This window comes from Phycomyces blakesleeanus (assembly GCF_001638985.1).
Source record: "Phycomyces blakesleeanus NRRL 1555(-) unplaced genomic scaffold PHYBLscaffold_10, whole genome shotgun sequence".
NCBI classification, from domain to species: domain Eukaryota; kingdom Fungi; phylum Mucoromycota; class Mucoromycetes; order Mucorales; family Phycomycetaceae; genus Phycomyces; species Phycomyces blakesleeanus.
The window spans coordinates 990614-1008221 of record NW_017265143.1 but is presented as its reverse complement, the minus strand read 5'-3'; the positions used below and the strand labels follow the sequence as shown (position 1 = coordinate 1008221).

Below are 17608 nucleotides of genomic sequence, written 5' to 3'. Positions count from 1 at the left end.
AAGAAACGACCTTTTGATATATATAATAAAGATAATCTTTTGCTCTATTATCAACATTACATATGAAGAATATAAAAAGAAAGAGTCTCTTTTGGAAATCTGATTACATGACCCTTTATCTACTGATATATACACTTCAAGCTTAGATCCTTGTCCGTCATTAATTTACAATATAATACAGTGCAGTGCAACATCACTAATCCTAACATGATATTTAGAAATACATTTTAGTTAATATCATTAACATACACTTATCATTACATATACATATTCTATTCTCGCATCGTCAATAGATAAGCCAACTGAATCCTACCATTTCTCATAAAGAACAAGAAACATACATGTAAGCAGATAAAGTTTAGTATATATCCTATAAGCAGCATTCTTAATGTTAGTGCGACAATCCGATATATAGCTTTTGACCCAAAAATAAAACAAAAAAATTCAATACCGCCTTTGTGTGAGATTCATGTCAAACAAGATACACAAACCATTTAAGGAACATATATCACTAGCTTGAAATGATATAATATTAATGATATGATTCCTAGGTCTCCTATATAAACCATCAATACAATAATACTGTAATAAAGACACAGAAAGAGAGAGATCATTTACATAAACCAAACTACGCATACATGTATGTACTGCATACTAATAATCAGGATAACCTACATCAAATAGACGATATGGATTATTTGGAATGTGGGGTCGGCATTAAATCGGATTTGTTGCATATATACTACAAACCCGTTTCTTACACCCAAAGATAAGCTAAAAATAATAATAATAATAAAATTTAAATCAAATCAAGAAATCAAAAACACATACATATAGATAATATGCGTTCAACAAAAGAAAAAGAGCAAGCTGATAGCCGCCAGTCAAAACCACAAACCCATTGTACTAATAATCATTGAGTGTATGAAATACATATCTAGCTATCAAAGTCTAATGTTCCCCTCCTCTCACTTCCCCTAAAGTTCTTTGGTCTTCATTTCAAGATATTTATGTACTTGAATACTAGTGTGTTTCGGATGTGTATTAAAATCCGATTTAATAATGTACTAAAGAATAAATTATGAATGTCTTTTTTGACTTTTCTTAGTTTTTTTTTGGTGCCTGACCTGCCTTTGTTCAACTTTAAGATTCACATGTTAGTAGGAGCGTTGTCCGAATTATTTCGGTGCTTTGTGACCATCGTTTTTTTTTAAAAAAAAGTTGCCATGGATACTTGCGAGCAGGTTTTTTTTTGGTAATCTTAATCCTAGGGACAATCACTTATTTTTGTTCTTTTATTATTTATTTTAAAGATATGAAATTTATTTTTCTGTGACTCTCGGGCCACTTTTTATGTCTGCTTGCACAAAGAAGAACCAAAAATAATCATAAATCACTCTTTATCGAGCAAGAAACTCATGTGTCAGTTAATAGTAAAATACAAGCCAACTCTCTTATACTTGTACAGTATTCTTCAAAATTTAGAATTTACCTCTTTACTTTGTAGGCGGTGAAATATTGTGCTTTGAAAGACTACGAATAATTTATATATGGTAATATAAAAGTACTTTCCTGCAAAATATAATAAACACCGACGTGCAAACAGCTTGGAGAGATTGAGGTTCAAAAAAGAAAAATAACTACAAGCGTATAAACCAGATACTTTGACATAGTGATATCCTTCTAGAAGTCATTCCTAAATACTATGAAATAAAATCAAGCTTTTATAAAAGCCCTTTTTCTTGTGCTATGCTGTATCCTATGTTGTTCAATATTGAAAACTATACACATTCTTTGGTATTATATATAAAGCTTTAGATATTATTCTTGTAATAGTCAAAACTCTATTACATTTCTAAAAAAATCAATCAGATATCGACTGTACATATATGTACCAAGTACGTTCAAGAGTTTAACAATTTTTAAACGCGTCTGCATTCTGTTTTTTACCCTAAAAACTCTTGTTTTCTATCATGAGTGGCTGTTAAAAGGATGCGCGAATCAACATCGGGCGTCAGGTTGAATGAGAAAACTATGAAATTGATCTTTAATGCGCAATGTTCTGACAAACTCATTTCTGCAAGAACATGGTGAGAGTTATATATAAGCTAATGAGCTATCCATATGAACAGAATTGTAGTTTCTGATGGTAAATAAGGTTTTGCATCGTTGTCGCTCGTCTTTTTCTGTTTTTTTGCGTCCTTTTTTGTTTACTTTTTGCTTTTTTTTCATAGTCTTTAGCTCTAGTAGTCACATGCATATGAAAATAGTCACGCATTTTTTCCCCTTAGTTTTTATGGAGGTGTATACGTCAGCGATGAAAGGATGCAAGAGATGTGTAAAGTAGATGGAAGACTTCATTTACTTTCATCCTCTTCACTAAAAAGGAACTCGTGAAACTCTACTCCGTTAAAGTAGTTCAAGTGACGATTGACGTTCTTTAAAAAAATGACTGTCAAAAAACCCGATAGCAATAATTTAGGACGAAATGTCGATTTGTTCTGCCAAATGTGAAGGATCGATTTACTAAAGGTGTATGGCTGATCGTTGTCTCTGGAACTCTCCTTTGTTAACCACAGCCAACTCCCTCTTGTCGCAACAAGAATAAAGCACAATTTAGCCGTAGAAAAGACTCTTGTTTATTGAATTACAATTCCTATAATTTTATTTGATTCCTTGAATCACGGGACAAGAACTCTTGTGACCCGACGATTCTCCCCTTGACCTCACTACACAAATTAATGGTATTAATTTTTTTTGACGGGGGCTAAAACAGAATGTAAAAATGTTCTGGCACTTATTACACACAAAAACATCTCTTCTCAGCATACACATAGCAATTATGTACTTTTATTCCAAGCTGGTCTGTGTGATAATTATACAAGGGCAATAAATCAGTGAATTAGACACACACAAAGTGTTCAACAATTATTTGTTAAATAGCTAGCTCTCAAAGAGTGACAGTGAGAGGGAAACATCGTCTCTTATTCCTGGGTAACATTTGGCTACTGAGTGAAAATATATAATTGTAAGGCTTGTGAATAGAAAGCAGACTACTAATGATATATGGAAGACCGAATGATATATTACTGTATAATTAGTAATATTCTCTAAGAGAGTTTAGGAATATTAATTCTTATTAGATGATAATCTAAAGCATTTGCAGTACAAGTGGTATTGGTACACTGTCTCGAGTGAAAATATTTATATTTAAATTATTCTGTTTGTGCTCTAGTTCTCAATTACATGCCCTACAAGAACGACTCTATTTTACTTTGGTTCTTTTATATAATGTGCGCTATTGAATATGTTCAAATAGACAGAAAAAAAGCTTCAAATTAAATAAAGAACTCTTTTCATGTAATTGTAACAGCTTTGATACGACAAGTCAAAGTTAGAGAGAGAAAAACGGTTATATTGTGCATGTCGGCCTGGTAATAGATATTTTTATATTAATATTTAATTTACATATAAAGTAGTAAGCTTGGCAGATACCAAAGACTCGGAACCTATAAATCAAGATCTTCATAGAGAATAATTAAGGTGACGTGAATCAATTAATACAGGAGACAAGTGTATCTTTGATTTTCGATTCTCGATAGGGGGAAATCATGGATTACGGATCATGGATCATTGATTATTATTTTTGGCTGTGGTTTTGTGGATCAGGATTTTTGGCTGTATTTTCCGATAGATGCCAAACATCAGATACGATGACCCCTTGTCTTTGTCCTAAAAATGGCAAGAAAGTGAAGAAGAAGCATGTAAATCTCCACTGATACCCAAAGAGCACGGGCCTTTTGAAATAGTATATAAAGGTTTGACATTTTTGCACTTCTTTCCTTTTTATTACATATTCTCTCAACCACATCTTACCTACCAAGCCTTTCTTTACCTTTACACCTCACAACACACACTCTACAATGCAGATCCTCTCTATTCAAAAGCGTATCATCTCAAAGTGCCAGCGCCGCCAATCCTCAACTACCAACACAGCTAGCCGTGTCTCCACATTCACATCATCAATGGGACAATGTATCAAAGGCCTCGCTTCAGTCAAGAAAGCTTTTAGCTGCAAAAAAGCCCAAACTACAGCTACACCTTCTTTGATCTCATCTTCATCGACGATCTCTAATGACTCCTATCTTTCTGACCTTTCTGATGACGAGCACTTTTCAAAATCTTGCCCAGTATCCGAAAAATCTATGGCCCTGGATTCACTTATCTTTGATCATCCTTCAGTCACAGTCCGCATTAGTCCAGCTGCCTATCGCTCATCTTAAATCGATCTTGATTTCAACACCCTGTATATACACCCTGTAAAACACAAAAAATTGTATAATAGTCAAGTTCATCAAACAAAAGCATTCCATTTTCCTTATACATACATCCTTATAAAAAAAAGACTATCGCAGCATATAAAGCTCTCTAGAGAAAAACTCTTAAAATAAAATACAATAAAAAAAGGGCCACAAACACTTTTGCAGTGGTTCTTTTTGTTTCAAATACCAATAAATACATTTATCTTATTGAATACCTCTTAAAACATGTCTATTGTTCTCAATTCTTTGCATCAGTCTGTATAGCTGAGCATTGAATTTATGTAAGCTTTACAAATCTAAAGCTACTTTATATAAATTACCCTTATTTTTTACAATATGAAATGTATGTGTATGTCCATTTAACCCCCTCTCCTTTGACTCCTTGGTTTTGGTAATAATTCTGTAAAGATAACTCGAGAGTATGATTTGAATATATATAAAACACGAATATATAAAAAGCTTGTAGACACTCTCTTCATTAGTAGTCTCTTTCTCTATCAATCAAAAGATCATCCTTTGCTTGTAAAATTGAATAAAATTATACCTTTTTTTTAAAGAAAAAGAACAGAAACCACAAGAGACCAAGCCAAACTCAAGCCCTTGGTTTTATGTTCCTGTACACCATTAATTCAATCAGTATAATCATATATATGTTTCTCTCTTTGCTAATAGTTTCGTGCACTGTACTGGCTTATTTATTTATTTTATTTGTATAAAGTCATATAAGGCCACTCAATAACGGCCAACAACTTATTGGTTTTTTGGGAAAATACTTTAGGTGGAAGACATTTAGTCTCTATTTCTAAAGTAAAATTGAATCAAAAGAATTAAAGGAATAATTCTATACTCGTTTGGACCTCTTGACGCAATTCCCTATACTGAAATGTCCATTTGTTCTGCCAAATTAATGGGATAATTTTGTTCAACAAAATTACTTTCGGGATTTGTGAGTTGCCCTTACTGTCGGAGATCCAATAAACATCGCCTCATGGTGTAAATATCGAAAGTGTCATTTTTAGATCTCTCGATATCTCCATGAATATGCGTCTGTTGCTGATCAAATAAGTACTGAGCATCATGAATCTATTTGTTCAGCAACTTTGCTTAATAGAGCAAAATACGAATATCGATTTTTTTTCGGTGTATGTCCTGAGGGAACTTTTGGATCAAACATCGTTTAAGGGTGTAAATATCGATATTGGCATTTTTTCATCGATCGATATCTCCATCAATATTAGTCTGTTTTTGGTCAAACAAGTACCAAACATCATGGATCAATTTGTTCAACAACTTTGCTTAATAGAAAAAAAAACAAATTTTGGATTTTTTTTAGGTGTATGCCCTGAGGGGGAACTTGGAGATCAAGCATGCTTATGGTGTAAATATCGAAATCCTTATTAATAAATGGTTTGGTAAAGTGAAAAAATGGGATATTTTGATCAATATTTGAACAATCAATATCAAACAACGTTTAAATTGTGAATAGCAGTGTACTACACCATGTCGTATATACATGTAAAGTTGTTTATCTTAACCGATTTTGATTTAGAGCTAATTTTCTGTAGTTAATTGATTATTTTGATCAAAATACTCTTTTTTATTAAAAAGTTTTTTTATTTCACCGGTAATCTCGATAATTCTCGATGTATAATTGTCTGATTATATAAGTGTGTCTAGAGTTATAGTGTTTACAGCACTGAAACCTCAATGTGCATTCATATCGTGCAAATCAATCCAACAAATATTTGAACAATACGGATGCCGTTAAAAGCTCCAATTGACCTACAAAATATACTAACCTCCTAACGATCTGGGCGCTGTTGTGATATCTAATTGGCTCACACAATACCATCTCAAAGCTCATAAAAAATAAACAGGTTTATGTTGACTATCGCACACATATGAAAACTCTAACTTATGGTGAATATGTCGTCATAGACACCTTTGGTGACTTTCATCCGTTAAAAAAAAGAGAGCATCTAATGTGGTATTGGCAATTTCTAAATTCCTTAGAGCATGAAAGCAAATTGTAGTTTTATTATTACTACTATTATTACTATTTACCTTCATAGCTAGTAAAAAGATTAGTGCCTCCGAATGACCATACGGCAATGTCTTTACATTAAGGGTGGTGATCCTTAGGAAAACATAGGTAAAAATTAATCTCGTCGAAACAACGCTGTTACGGCAAAGGTAAGTTGGTTGCATAGCAATGGTACAGGTTAAATTTACTGGATGTGAAGAGTGGGGTATAATAAAGAGGTTCAGTTTTGGGTTTACTTAAAGGAATAATACAATAGGAAAAAATAGGCTTAAGAATATAACACCTTTACCACTCTAAAGAAAACAGGATAATAGACCATAAATTGAAAATAAAGAAAGAAAAAAATGATGCCTTCTGTAATTGATAAAGGTAATACATAAAATACATAATTAAACCTTAATTTTTTATCTTATTATTGTCATTATGTTACCTTTTTTTTTATAATTGTTATCCAAAACCAAAACTAATATCTTTTGGCAATTAAAGTCGCTAAAAGGGAAGTTCCTGTGATGCTCTCTATTACTTGATCCCTTCTTATTTCTCCTTCTCTAATAAGACTAGTTTCCTCGTCTCTATTCGTTTTAGCTTTGAAAGGAGCGTCGTTAGGACCGTCTCCAATATTTACGAAGCTTAGGGCGGCTCCATCTTCATTGTTAATACGGGTATACCACTCCATTAAGGTTTGGTCGCCATGTATGTTAATCACGTATTCTTGATTCATTTCCTCGTGAGTCTCTCTCGGGGTAATAAACATCTGGCACAAGTTGTTCAAGATACAACAAGCAGTTACAATCGGCCCAATTGTTCTCTGTGAAAAAACGTATTTCCGCTTAAACATATATTGCCACTTTTTAAATGCGTTTTCAAACCCTTCCTTAACGCTATACATTGCGCTCCGGTGGGCCTTGTTGAAGGAAATTTGTTTGGGCGTTAGCGTTCCTTTATCAGGGTATGGGGTCAAGCAATGCTTGAGGTTCGGAAAATTATTGCCTATTTTCCATAGTAAATATATGCATGCACACAATTATTATTATTATTATTTTCTTAAAAAAAGCATTGAAGTAATATACAGTACCACCAATAATGTAGGAGCGTGGATCTAAGAACATTTGCTCTGGTCTCTGAGTCATATTTTCATAAATTGCGCTCGATCTGAATATATCTATGTCGTTTTGGGTGCCTATACAAATATAAGCATACATACATATATATATTAATAAATGGTATACATTACTAATTATCCTATACTACTTACCAGTGGCTCCAATTTTAACAATTTTGAAAGATCCCTTTTTGTCACACACAGCCAAGAGAGGTATATACACGGAACCTCGCCGATCTTTCCAATGGGCGGATTCTTTATGGTCCTTAGTTGCTACAACCACTCTGCAATCAATGGCGCCTACGCATTCCCTTAGACCTTTGTGGCCATCTCCTACAGTCGATTGTCTGAACGCTTTCATTTCATCCTGGAACTCTTGAAGTGTTGTTGGCCATTTGATAGCGTATCCAATGAAAGTTCGGTTAATGGCTGTCAGAAACCTCTCTGTGAACAAATCATGTAATTCTGGGGTGATATTGAGTCTCTCGGCAGCCAGTGATCTTCCCAAAAATGTGTTGCTGACGGACCACAGAACGATAGCCAGTTGCTTCCACACAGGGTATATTTCGGTGCCATTTTCTTCAGCGTCTTTGAACGAGGGATTTTCAGCAAGTTCATGCACCAAAATGTCAAAGAGATCCTGGTTAACTCTGTAATGAGTCCTGAAACCTTTGGGGCCAATTCCGTCGTTTAGGTATTTATTTTTGTGTCCACCAAAAAACTTCATTCCCGCTTGCGTCGATACGCACCAGTCGCTCTGGGGTAATATTGGAAGGGCAGCCCATGTAATAAGCTCGAGCAACTTCATCTGACATTCGTTTGTTGAAGTAAAGCTTTCGAAAGCTTTCATATTGTTTAGTAACTATATCCTCACGTGTCATTTGTGCTAATGATGGAAGCGGGCTATGGGGGTCGGGTTCCGGTACTTCAGTATCAAACTCGTCATCAAATGCATAATTGTAATCATATCTAAAGCATTTTTCAGGCTCAAGAGTAATGTCAAACGGAATTCGAGGTTTAGGCAAAAAGCGGTCGAAAGGATCGCCGAAATACTTGTTCTTGGAGCAGTTGAGATATTCCATTGTGTAGAATAAGAAAGATAATGAAGAGAATTCGATAGTTTTACATACTCTCAGATTTATGTTTTTTCCTTCTTTTTTTTATTTTTTGGAGTTTAAATTCTTGGAATTATTGGCTGATATTAATGAATGAAGAAAAAAAAAACAATTTATTATGTGGATTTCAAAAGCCTTTTAATTAGGCATTATTATTGGTCAATAATCTAAAGTAAAATGAAACACACAATCTAAAGCCATATATAAAACCATTGAAATATCTGTTTTTTACTTGTACATCTAGCAAATACATTATCTGCACACTATCATTTCTTATTCTTGCTGTTGTTGTTATTATTGGAATTCGATAGAGCAAAATGCTTACATATTTACAAACAATACTAATCTTAGTAGACAAGATGCAAAGAGTAAAAATAAAATAAAATAAAAATAAAGATATGTAAATAATTTTTGAAGCAAAAATGTAATGTATTTGCTAAAATACTAAGCAGGAAAGTAATTAGTTTTATATTATATAGCCTTGGAAAAAACAATTTTTGACAGACTTAAACCGAAATACTATGTAGCCTCCTCCAATGGATTTTCTTAGGGAGTCACTGATTGTGTGCCATTGTTCTTTCTCTACGTCTGAAACCCCTTTTTGATCAAAGTATGTGGGTCCAAAATCAGGGTAAAATCCTTGAAGGTATTTAATTTCTAGGCGGTTGAGTTCAAATATGTTGAAATCTTCTGGTGTGTGCAAGTGTTGCAGTTTGTTTGGTCGGTAGCATTTCGTCCGCGTTTTTTGTGTACATGAAGCCTGGGGAAGTATACCAACTGACGTATTGATACCGTCACTTTGTGTAATATTTTCGGCTTGCTCAATAGCAAAAAGATGGCACGGTCCTGCCATAAGCTCAATGCTATTGACTACTAATAGATTTAACTGTGTTAAGGACATGTCGAACAAATAAGAGTTTCCTGTGAGTTGTGATTTGTTGAGCGAGTGCGCGTTCAAACTTAAGCACCTTAGTAGCCTACAACGAAAGGAAATATAGCTCATCGTTTTTACGTCAAGCTGTTTACACCTTATGAGTAGATCCCGTAGCCCATGTGTTGGCAGAGTAGGTGGCGTATTAGGACTGAGACGTATATCAGATCCATGTACCTTAAAAGATTGTAACAAGGGGCACTGATCCAATATGTGATCCATTTCAAAGCCAAATTTTGGTAGGTATATTTCCAAGGAAACCAGAAAAGGATGGTGAATAATACGGAGGGCAAATATTTCTGGACTGTGCCCAGAATCAAACAAGCTGACCTCGAGGTTATTTAGTGTCAATGAAAATAAGTTCATAAGACTTATATTTGCCTTAATAAGCCGGGGGTGTTCCAAAAAATATTGGGCATGAATGGATAGCTTCTTGATCGGTGCTTTGGACTTGTTCAGAAAATTGAACATAGCTAACGGCTGCCTTGTGCCGTTAGCACCATAAAACGTCTCTAGCGACTTTAGATCATGGGAAAAGTTGGGATATAATGTAATGATATTTTTGAAATCAACTTGGATGTGATGCTGGCTATTCAGTATGGGATTGACCATTTTAAAGCTTAGGGTCTCAAGGTTTGGATACTTTAATCCATAGTATATTATCCACTTGAAATCCAGGCGGACATTTATATTCTTGCACCTTACTTTCTTAACAGTTGTTGCCGGAGTGGTGTTTTTTACTGTTCCTATGTCGCTGGGTGGTATATTCATGATATTATAATCAAATTTTAGATTTTCCAATCTTGGGAAACTTTGATGAAGAACTTCTATGTCCTGCCATGTAATATATATTCCACTAGTGACGTGTTCATAGGATACCATATTAAGGTTGACTAGGCATGTTATAGAAGACATGTATTCAAACGTGGCTTTCGGCCCAAAAATTATCATGGAGGTATCCAAGCATATTTCTACATGTACCAGTGATTTCCACAAACTCCAATCAACCATGTTTACAGTAAACTGTATTTCGGGGCGAACCACCGAGGTAGCAAAATGATTTATCCAGGGAAATAGTTGTTGTAGTAATTTAAAGTGTTCTTGTTCGATCATTCCAGTGGCTTCGATTTTCAATAGGTGCACCTTGTGCCCATTATTTTTGTAAATGTTGTCTGGACTAGACGCGTTATACATAAACTTTATGAAATCACTATCGATGAATAGTTTCCGCCAAAGGAGAAGCTGAAATACAGGTGTCCATGCTTTGCAGATTTTCAAGCATGTGGTTTGGTCTTCTTGTGAAAGAAATGAGCCGATAGCTGAAATAACCTCGTTTGGAAGCTCATTGAACATACTAGAGAAATAAATTGAAAAAAGATATTTTTATTTATTTTTTGGGTTGACGAAGGGAAAAGGGGTTTTATATATCCATTTTTTATGAGGATTTAAACCTTATATGTGTGTAACACAGTGGGTGTATAAAGCTTTACACAGCGTCTAAATGGGTAGAGCATAGGAGGTGTACCCTTGAGTCTCATTTAACTTGGCTGTGAGAGAAGTACGTTGGACAGTATAGGTTGTGCCTCATAAGAATATGTTATTGTATTATCTCTATGCTATCCAGTTCCATGTACCTTGATTGTCTGCAACAAAAGGATATATATATATATATATATATATATGCAACTTATACTGTAGTTGGTTGGTTGTCACATATTGAAATTCACTATGGAAAATTAGTGGTGATTGCAAAATTTAATCAATTTTATTCACAATAGATACCATGCTTGACTTTACTAGGAACAAAGAGATTTAATATGTAGTCTTTAATGAACTCAAGGTTGAATACTGATTCAGAGATATTGTCAATTTTAATATCAACTTCTTTTGTAGGATATATTCAATTTAGTCAATACACGATGTAAGTGAATGATAGTTCTTCAGCAAATTTTTCTTCTTATCGTCCAATCCTATATACAAAGTTTTTAGCACGCCTGAAGGAAATACTCCGTCTAGATAACGTTGTTTTCTTTTTCTTTCTTTTGGTTGATATATTTTACTTGTCAAATGAAATCTGAATTGGCGACAACTTGAGAACAGAAATATACATATCTATTATCAATACTCTAAGCTCGAAGTATATTCAGTCTATACCACATGTTATAGGTTACTTTTATAAATTATATTAAGGTTAAAGTCAAAAGAGACACAGATGAATTTTTTTTACTATCAGTTAAATAAATGAATAGTAAATATGCTCGATCTTTTTTTTTATGCATTTTTTCTTGTCTCTGTTCCTTGTTCCTCTTTTGTCACATTTTAAGAACCGTGCATTGTGTGCTTGGAGTGATGTTAATCTCAGATACTTTCTAGTAAGTCACAGATAATTAAGCCAATCAAATGAGTAACTTACAAAAGAAAATAAAAAAAAAATTGAAGGAAAAATGTATTTTATAGACAAGAACAACCAGAGAGTGTGTATGATTTATACTATTATTCTCACTTGTTAAATAAATAATAATAATAATAGTTAAAGCTCACAATCAGTCATATATCTAGTAACAGATCATACAAGAGGTAGTGATAATGATCATACTTTGTACAATAAGATCCACGAAAAATAGTATTAAAAAAATTGAATTGAATTGATTTCCAAGGTCTGTGACTTGCCTAAAAATATTTGGATTAAACTTTTTTTTTTGAGATTTACAAAAAAATGCGCAAAAATAAGCTAATGATACGCAAATTTTAGCCCGAGAATCCAATAAGAATCTAATTTACATAAATAGTCCTAATAAAAAAAAATAGAAAAATAAAAAACTCAGTTAAGAAAAAAAAAAGTGACTGTTGACTTTGGATGAAGAAAGAAAGAAAGAGTGAAAAAAAAAAGTATTGTTTTTTCTCCTTAGATCTTCCATTCTCTTTTCATAATCATGGCAAACAACCAGGGTGAAAGTGGCTTGACAAGCAAGGACTACTACTTTGACTCGTATGCTCACTTTGGTAAGTGATTAGAACCATTGTCAACTAGAACTCGAGCTAATCAGCAATCAACTTTTTTTTTCTTGTCGACTTTGAAATCAACAGGCATCCACGAGGTAACATTTTTTTCTTATGCATATATACATATCTACCTATATGTATTCTAATTAAACAGATTAATACAGTAATTAGAATTTAAGTTAAAAAGAAGAAGAATGGATACTTTGATAACTGTGTATTTGTTATGCCTAGTGACTAAACTCTGTGATTACATTATTTAGGAAATGCTCAAGGATGAAGTCCGTACTCTGTCTTACCGCGCTTCCATCTACAACAACAAGCATCTTTTCCAGGACAAGATTGTTCTTGATGTTGGTTGTGGTACTGGTATCCTTTCCATGTTTGCTGCCAAGTCTGGTGCCAAACATGTCTATGGTGTAAGTAATTTATAGAAATATTCCTTTTTTCCCTTTTAATAATAGTAATTACAATAATAATAATAAAAAGGGAAGAAGTAGACGCGTTTATTTACTGATGTGGTATATTTTGTGTGTTTATAGATTGATATGTCAAACATCATCATCCAAGCTCGCAAGATTGTTGATGACAATGGTTTGACTGACAAGATCACCCTTATCCAGGGTAAGATGGAGGACGTCAAGCTCCCCGTTGACAAGGTTGATATTATTATCTCCGAATGGATGGGTTACTTTTTGTTGTACGAGTCCATGTTGGACACTGTCCTTGTCGCCAGAGACAAGTACTTGGTAAGTTTATATATATATTATAGCAAATCTAGAATAAATCAATATATAAATGATATAAAAAGAGGGTTGTAATTGGCGTTTTACTCAATCAATTACTCATTCTGTTTGTCTTTCTTGTAATTAAATTTACTTAGGCTCCCGGTGGCATGATCTTCCCCGATAAGGCCACCATGTACATTGCTGCCATTGAGGATGGTGATTACAAGGAAGAGAAGATCGATTACTGGGATAACGTCTACGGCTTCGATTACTCTTCCATTAAGAGCCTTGCTATCAAGGAACCTCTTGTGGACACTGTCGATGCCCGTGCCGTTGTTACAACTCCCTGTGCCTTCAGAGTAAGTACTTATATAATATCTGGGATTATGGGATTGTGGGATTATGTATGCGAGAGCTGTCATTCCACACAGTCTCACTTTAGTCTTACCTTACCTATCGGCCTATATACTCAAATATACTACATAATCTTACTATTTTTCTCTTGGTTATTTAGGAAATCGACATTTTGACTGTCCAAAAGTCAGACTTGACTTTCACTGTTCCCTTCAAGATCACCGCTGCTCGTGATGATTATGTACATGCCTTCATCTCCTGGTTTGACATTGGCTTCACCCACTGCCACAAGCCCGTCCACTTCTCCACCGGTCCCCACGCCAAATACACTCACTGGAAGCAGACCGTCTTCTACACCCCTGAGGCCATCACCGTCAAGAACGGCGAGACCATTGAGGGTGTCCTCTCATGCTCACCCAACGGCATTAACCCCAGAGATCTGGATATTGTCATTGACTACAGCTTCAACGGAAACCACGGTAGCATAAAAGAACATTGCGAGTTCAAGATGTAAGTATTATTTCTTTATTGTCTTTTAATATTATGTATGTATATAAGTTTTGTTCATAATCTTTTAACCGTTTTCCTTCTTCTTCTCTTAGGTCCTAAGTCCTTTATACAAAAGGAAAAAAAAAACTTTTTTTAAGCCATCTTTTCTTTATCTCTTCTTCAAATCTAACCGTTTTGTAAATTTCATGAACTTTCCTATAAACATTTGCATACTTGGAACAAAAAAATTAATAAAAAACAAGAGACCAAGTTCTTTTCTCTTTACCTCTAAAAATAATAATAATATGCATCATACACTTTTTAATATCTATATCTATCAAGTAATGAATATACATATACAATATTTCTAGTGAAGAATTTAAACAACAACAACAACAACAAAAACAACAAACACCTCAATTGGTCAACAGAATCGCAAGTTTATGTATATTTTTTCGCGAAATCATGGACCAATAGATTTTTTCAGGAAAACGAAAAGTTTTCCTTTTTCTTTTTTATATAACTTTTTAATTTCATTCATTCATTTTTATTTATATATTTATTTTAGTAGCAGCTACAAAACTCCAAGCTGAGCCTTCTCCTCTCCGAGTAAAAAAGAAAAGAAAAAGAGTGTCAAGCAGCGTGAGGAAATGAGGTAAGGAAAGCTTTGACAGAATATTTGAAAGTAGTAAGAATAAGATAAACATAGAATTTAAACTGGGGAATACACCTACAAGCATATACAGCATTAAGGCTGCTCTTTTTTCTTAAAATAATAAAAACAATGCTACAAACTAATTATTCTTCTCGGTTGCTGCTACAAAGATGACACCATGAATTATATTAGGAAGTGCTCCTGTGTACAAGAAATAAAGTCTAAATATAATTATGTCTCAAAGTTTCATGTTTATATACATAGGTGTGAGGGCGTGCGTGCGTGCGTGCGTGCGTGTATGAGTATGGGTTGAGTGTAGCTTCTCTTGAGGTACAATACAAAGACGTATGACATTTTACTTTATAGAAGCACTGTAAAAAATATAATATATTGCTATTGCTATTATTATTAATATTGTTGTTGTTTTTTTATATTTTATTATTTGCTTGGTAGAAGCAGTATTATGTATATTATTATTATTTTTTGGGAAAAAAACGGTATTTAAACAAAAGAGGGTATGACAAGAAAGAGGGAATTAACAAAAGAGAAAAAGTTTTTTTTTAACGGAGGTGGCAACCATCGGGGTGGTCGTTGAGGACGTTGAGGGCAATAAGAATAATATCAATGGTCCACCAGATACCACCGAGACCAGCAGTAACGAGCTTCAAGAGACCAAGGAAGACATATCCGAGATAGAAACGATCGACACCTAAAAACAAACAAACATAAATATACACACACGCAACCAGAAATGCCAATATTTACAAATATTGATAAAAATACATTTATGTATGAATATTATTAATAATAAAAACTTACCGAAAGGACCAAAGAAGATGGACAACATAAGGGTCAGGAACCAGCTGCGGTCAGAGACGCACTCAGAGTCAACAGGGGAGCCCTCGACGGGATCCTCGGAGGGACGCTGTGTGGGGACAAGGGCAAAGTGGAAAGAGAGGGTGAGGACAGCAGTGGCAGCAATGATGATCAACCAAGTAATAAGAACGCGATGTCCATGGAGGTGGAGAACGCGCTTGGTCTTTTGCCAGAAAGTCTCGGGAACAATCTGGATGTTCAAAAGAGGTGCTTCCTCATCCTGGGTGCGGACAGTTCCGTATTCTGTAGACATGGCTGTTGTTGTTGTTCTGTACAAACAAAAAGAAAGTAAAGAGATGATATTCTTTTTTTTGCTTTTTTTTTGCTTTTTTATGTTTTTTTTTTTTAAAAAAAAATCCTTGTTTGTCAGACTATACCTGAGGTTACACGTACCCTGTATGACAGAAACAAAGAAATGCAAAGAAAGACAGCGATAGAGGCAGACACAGTGACTGAGAGAAAGAGAGAGAGAAAAAGGCTTCAAAAGCACAAAACGATTGAGATTGAACTTGCCGGTCATGGCAGTCAATAAGGGATGAGGCTTGAACTATCATTTGGTCCGGTTGTCCGACCCAAATAGACTTGTACACTTGCACACACTCACACACATTTATGCACAGACATATAGATATAGAGAACAAAAGAAAGAAAGAGGCATAAATATATATATAGATATATATATATATATGTGTGTGTGTGTGTGTAAGATATCAAGCATAGATAGTATACTACTTAAACTCTATATAGTGCCCTTTATGCTGTCCTTACGAAAGAAAGAAAGAAAGAAGGAAAGAAAAAAGTGATTTTATTACATTGATTTTATTATTATTTTTTTGGTGTGGAATACAAGTGGCCTTAAAAAGGTATCCCGATAGGACGGGAGAAATATGTATACATATATATACACTATTAAAAGGGCGAAGCAAAGTGTCCTTGTATACTTAAGATTAATGAAACAAATAAGATAAATGAAACTTGGTGGTTTGTACGATTATGTGTTTGTGCAAGTGGAAGTAATTTTTAAATAGGCAGGTAGGAAGACGGCTATGCATGTAGACAGACAGATAGACAAGTAGCTAAAGAGTAAATAGAGAGATAAATAGGTAATATAGATAGTCGGTTAGCTGGTTAGCTGGTTAGTTAGTTAGTATAATGACGTTTTGGATTATAATGATTCTTGACCGGGATACTTCGGCGTACTTAGTTCCATCAAGTGGTACGAAGAAACCTACTATTTCCATGAGCTAATGCGAGTGGACAGAAGAGATAAATACATTTATATATTTAAATATATATATATATTCAGCCCCTTGTATGTATCATATTATTCTTATTCTATCAAGTTGACTAGTAATCTATACAGAGCAAAAACAACAAAATAAAACTACAAGCCTTTGAATAGCATATATTATATTTACTACTTGAGCTTATTATTAAATCAAGAGATTAACCAGCAAGTCAAAAGAAAGGAAGCACATTTAACCAACCAGACAAAATATGATACCCACCCACTAGGTTACCAAAAGATCCCATGCAAAAATAAATAAATTTTATAGAATGATAATATTTTTTAATATTTAATAAAAAATAATAATTAATACTTGGATATCTTGCTGCAGTGTTACGACATATATTACGATTACTAAAAATAGAATATGCGTCAGATGAAGCGTCGAAAGGTTTGTGTTGTACAAGTATCGCGCTTTTACATAATCAACTAATCACAACTTTTATTTATATTGTATTTTTATTTTTCGTTTATTTTCTTCACTTTCTCCACAATTTCTTTGGATTTATTTGATCTACAATACAATACATATATATTTTAAAGAAAAAAAAATCGAATCTTTACAAACCATTAACTTTTGTGGCTTATAGCTATACTCCAAGTGAGATAGATATGTATATAAGCATGCGGATATGTGGATATTGTACAGAAATATAAGCAACAACTTTTTAATATTTCATCAAAACAAAGCAAAGCAAAGCAAA

The 17608-nt window shown here is 34.0% G+C and overlaps 7 protein-coding genes across 7 annotated transcripts; 3 read left to right on the top strand and 4 right to left on the bottom strand.

The window, feature by feature from the left end:
- Nucleotides 1–165: 165 nt before the first annotated feature.
- Nucleotides 166–2835, bottom strand: PHYBLDRAFT_168301 (hypothetical protein; the record flags this gene model as incomplete). Its single annotated transcript, XM_018435834.1, has 7 exons — nucleotides 166–202; nucleotides 314–415; nucleotides 676–774; nucleotides 1501–1533; nucleotides 1951–2077; nucleotides 2366–2634; nucleotides 2726–2835. 7 exons carry the CDS (start codon nucleotides 2833–2835, stop codon nucleotides 166–168), a joined length of 777 nt encoding a protein of 258 aa, XP_018291915.1.
- Nucleotides 2836–3611: 776 nt separating this feature from the next.
- PHYBLDRAFT_64851 (hypothetical protein) lies at nucleotides 3612–4283 on the top strand (the record flags this gene model as incomplete). The annotated part of the gene is made up of 2 exons (XM_018441358.1): nucleotides 3612–3764; nucleotides 3930–4283. The coding sequence occupies 2 exons, from the start codon at nucleotides 3612–3614 to the stop codon at nucleotides 4281–4283; spliced, it is 507 nt and encodes a 168-aa protein (XP_018291914.1).
- Nucleotides 4284–5399: 1116 nt separating this feature from the next.
- Nucleotides 5400–6355, top strand: PHYBLDRAFT_64828 (hypothetical protein; the record flags this gene model as incomplete). Its single annotated transcript, XM_018441353.1, has 3 exons — nucleotides 5400–5579; nucleotides 5656–5734; nucleotides 6261–6355. The coding sequence occupies 3 exons, from the start codon at nucleotides 5400–5402 to the stop codon at nucleotides 6353–6355; spliced, it is 354 nt and encodes a 117-aa protein (XP_018291913.1).
- A 474-nt stretch (nucleotides 6356–6829) lies between these two features.
- Nucleotides 6830–8550, bottom strand: PHYBLDRAFT_64827 (hypothetical protein; the record flags this gene model as incomplete). The annotated part of the gene is made up of 4 exons (XM_018441352.1): nucleotides 6830–7356; nucleotides 7442–7546; nucleotides 7622–8311; nucleotides 8343–8550. The coding sequence occupies 4 exons, from the start codon at nucleotides 8548–8550 to the stop codon at nucleotides 6830–6832; spliced, it is 1530 nt and encodes a 509-aa protein (XP_018291912.1).
- Nucleotides 8551–9049: 499 nt separating this feature from the next.
- Nucleotides 9050–11624, bottom strand: PHYBLDRAFT_168297 (hypothetical protein; the record flags this gene model as incomplete). Its single annotated transcript, XM_018435833.1, has 3 exons — nucleotides 9050–10868; nucleotides 11149–11157; nucleotides 11575–11624. 3 exons carry the CDS (start codon nucleotides 11622–11624, stop codon nucleotides 9050–9052), a joined length of 1878 nt encoding a protein of 625 aa, XP_018291911.1.
- Nucleotides 11625–12447: 823 nt separating this feature from the next.
- On the top strand, nucleotides 12448–14110 carry PHYBLDRAFT_112184 (hypothetical protein; the record flags this gene model as incomplete). The annotated part of the gene is made up of 6 exons (XM_018428266.1): nucleotides 12448–12517; nucleotides 12602–12612; nucleotides 12778–12933; nucleotides 13057–13263; nucleotides 13398–13601; nucleotides 13757–14110. 6 exons carry the CDS (start codon nucleotides 12448–12450, stop codon nucleotides 14108–14110), a joined length of 1002 nt encoding a protein of 333 aa, XP_018291910.1.
- Nucleotides 14111–15109: 999 nt separating this feature from the next.
- On the bottom strand, nucleotides 15110–15899 carry PHYBLDRAFT_186964 (hypothetical protein). Its single transcript, XM_018439305.1, has 2 exons — nucleotides 15560–15899; nucleotides 15110–15449 (listed from the first exon to the last, which is right to left on the bottom strand). Exons 1-2 carry the CDS (start codon nucleotides 15867–15869, stop codon nucleotides 15301–15303), a joined length of 459 nt encoding a protein of 152 aa, XP_018291909.1. The 5' UTR covers nucleotides 15870–15899; the 3' UTR covers nucleotides 15110–15300.
- Nucleotides 15900–17608: the final 1709 nt, after the last annotated feature.

Bases quoted from the DNA above. Each gene is read 5' to 3' on its own strand.
- PHYBLDRAFT_186964 (XM_018439305.1), bottom strand. From the start codon at position 15,869: ATGTCTACAGAATACGGAACTGTCCGCACCCAGGATGAGGAAGCACCT. The intron at 15,450-15,559 runs GTAAGTTTTTAT...GTTTGTTTTTAG, and splicing joins CATCTTCTTTGGTCCTTTCG to GTGTCGATCGTTTCTATCTC.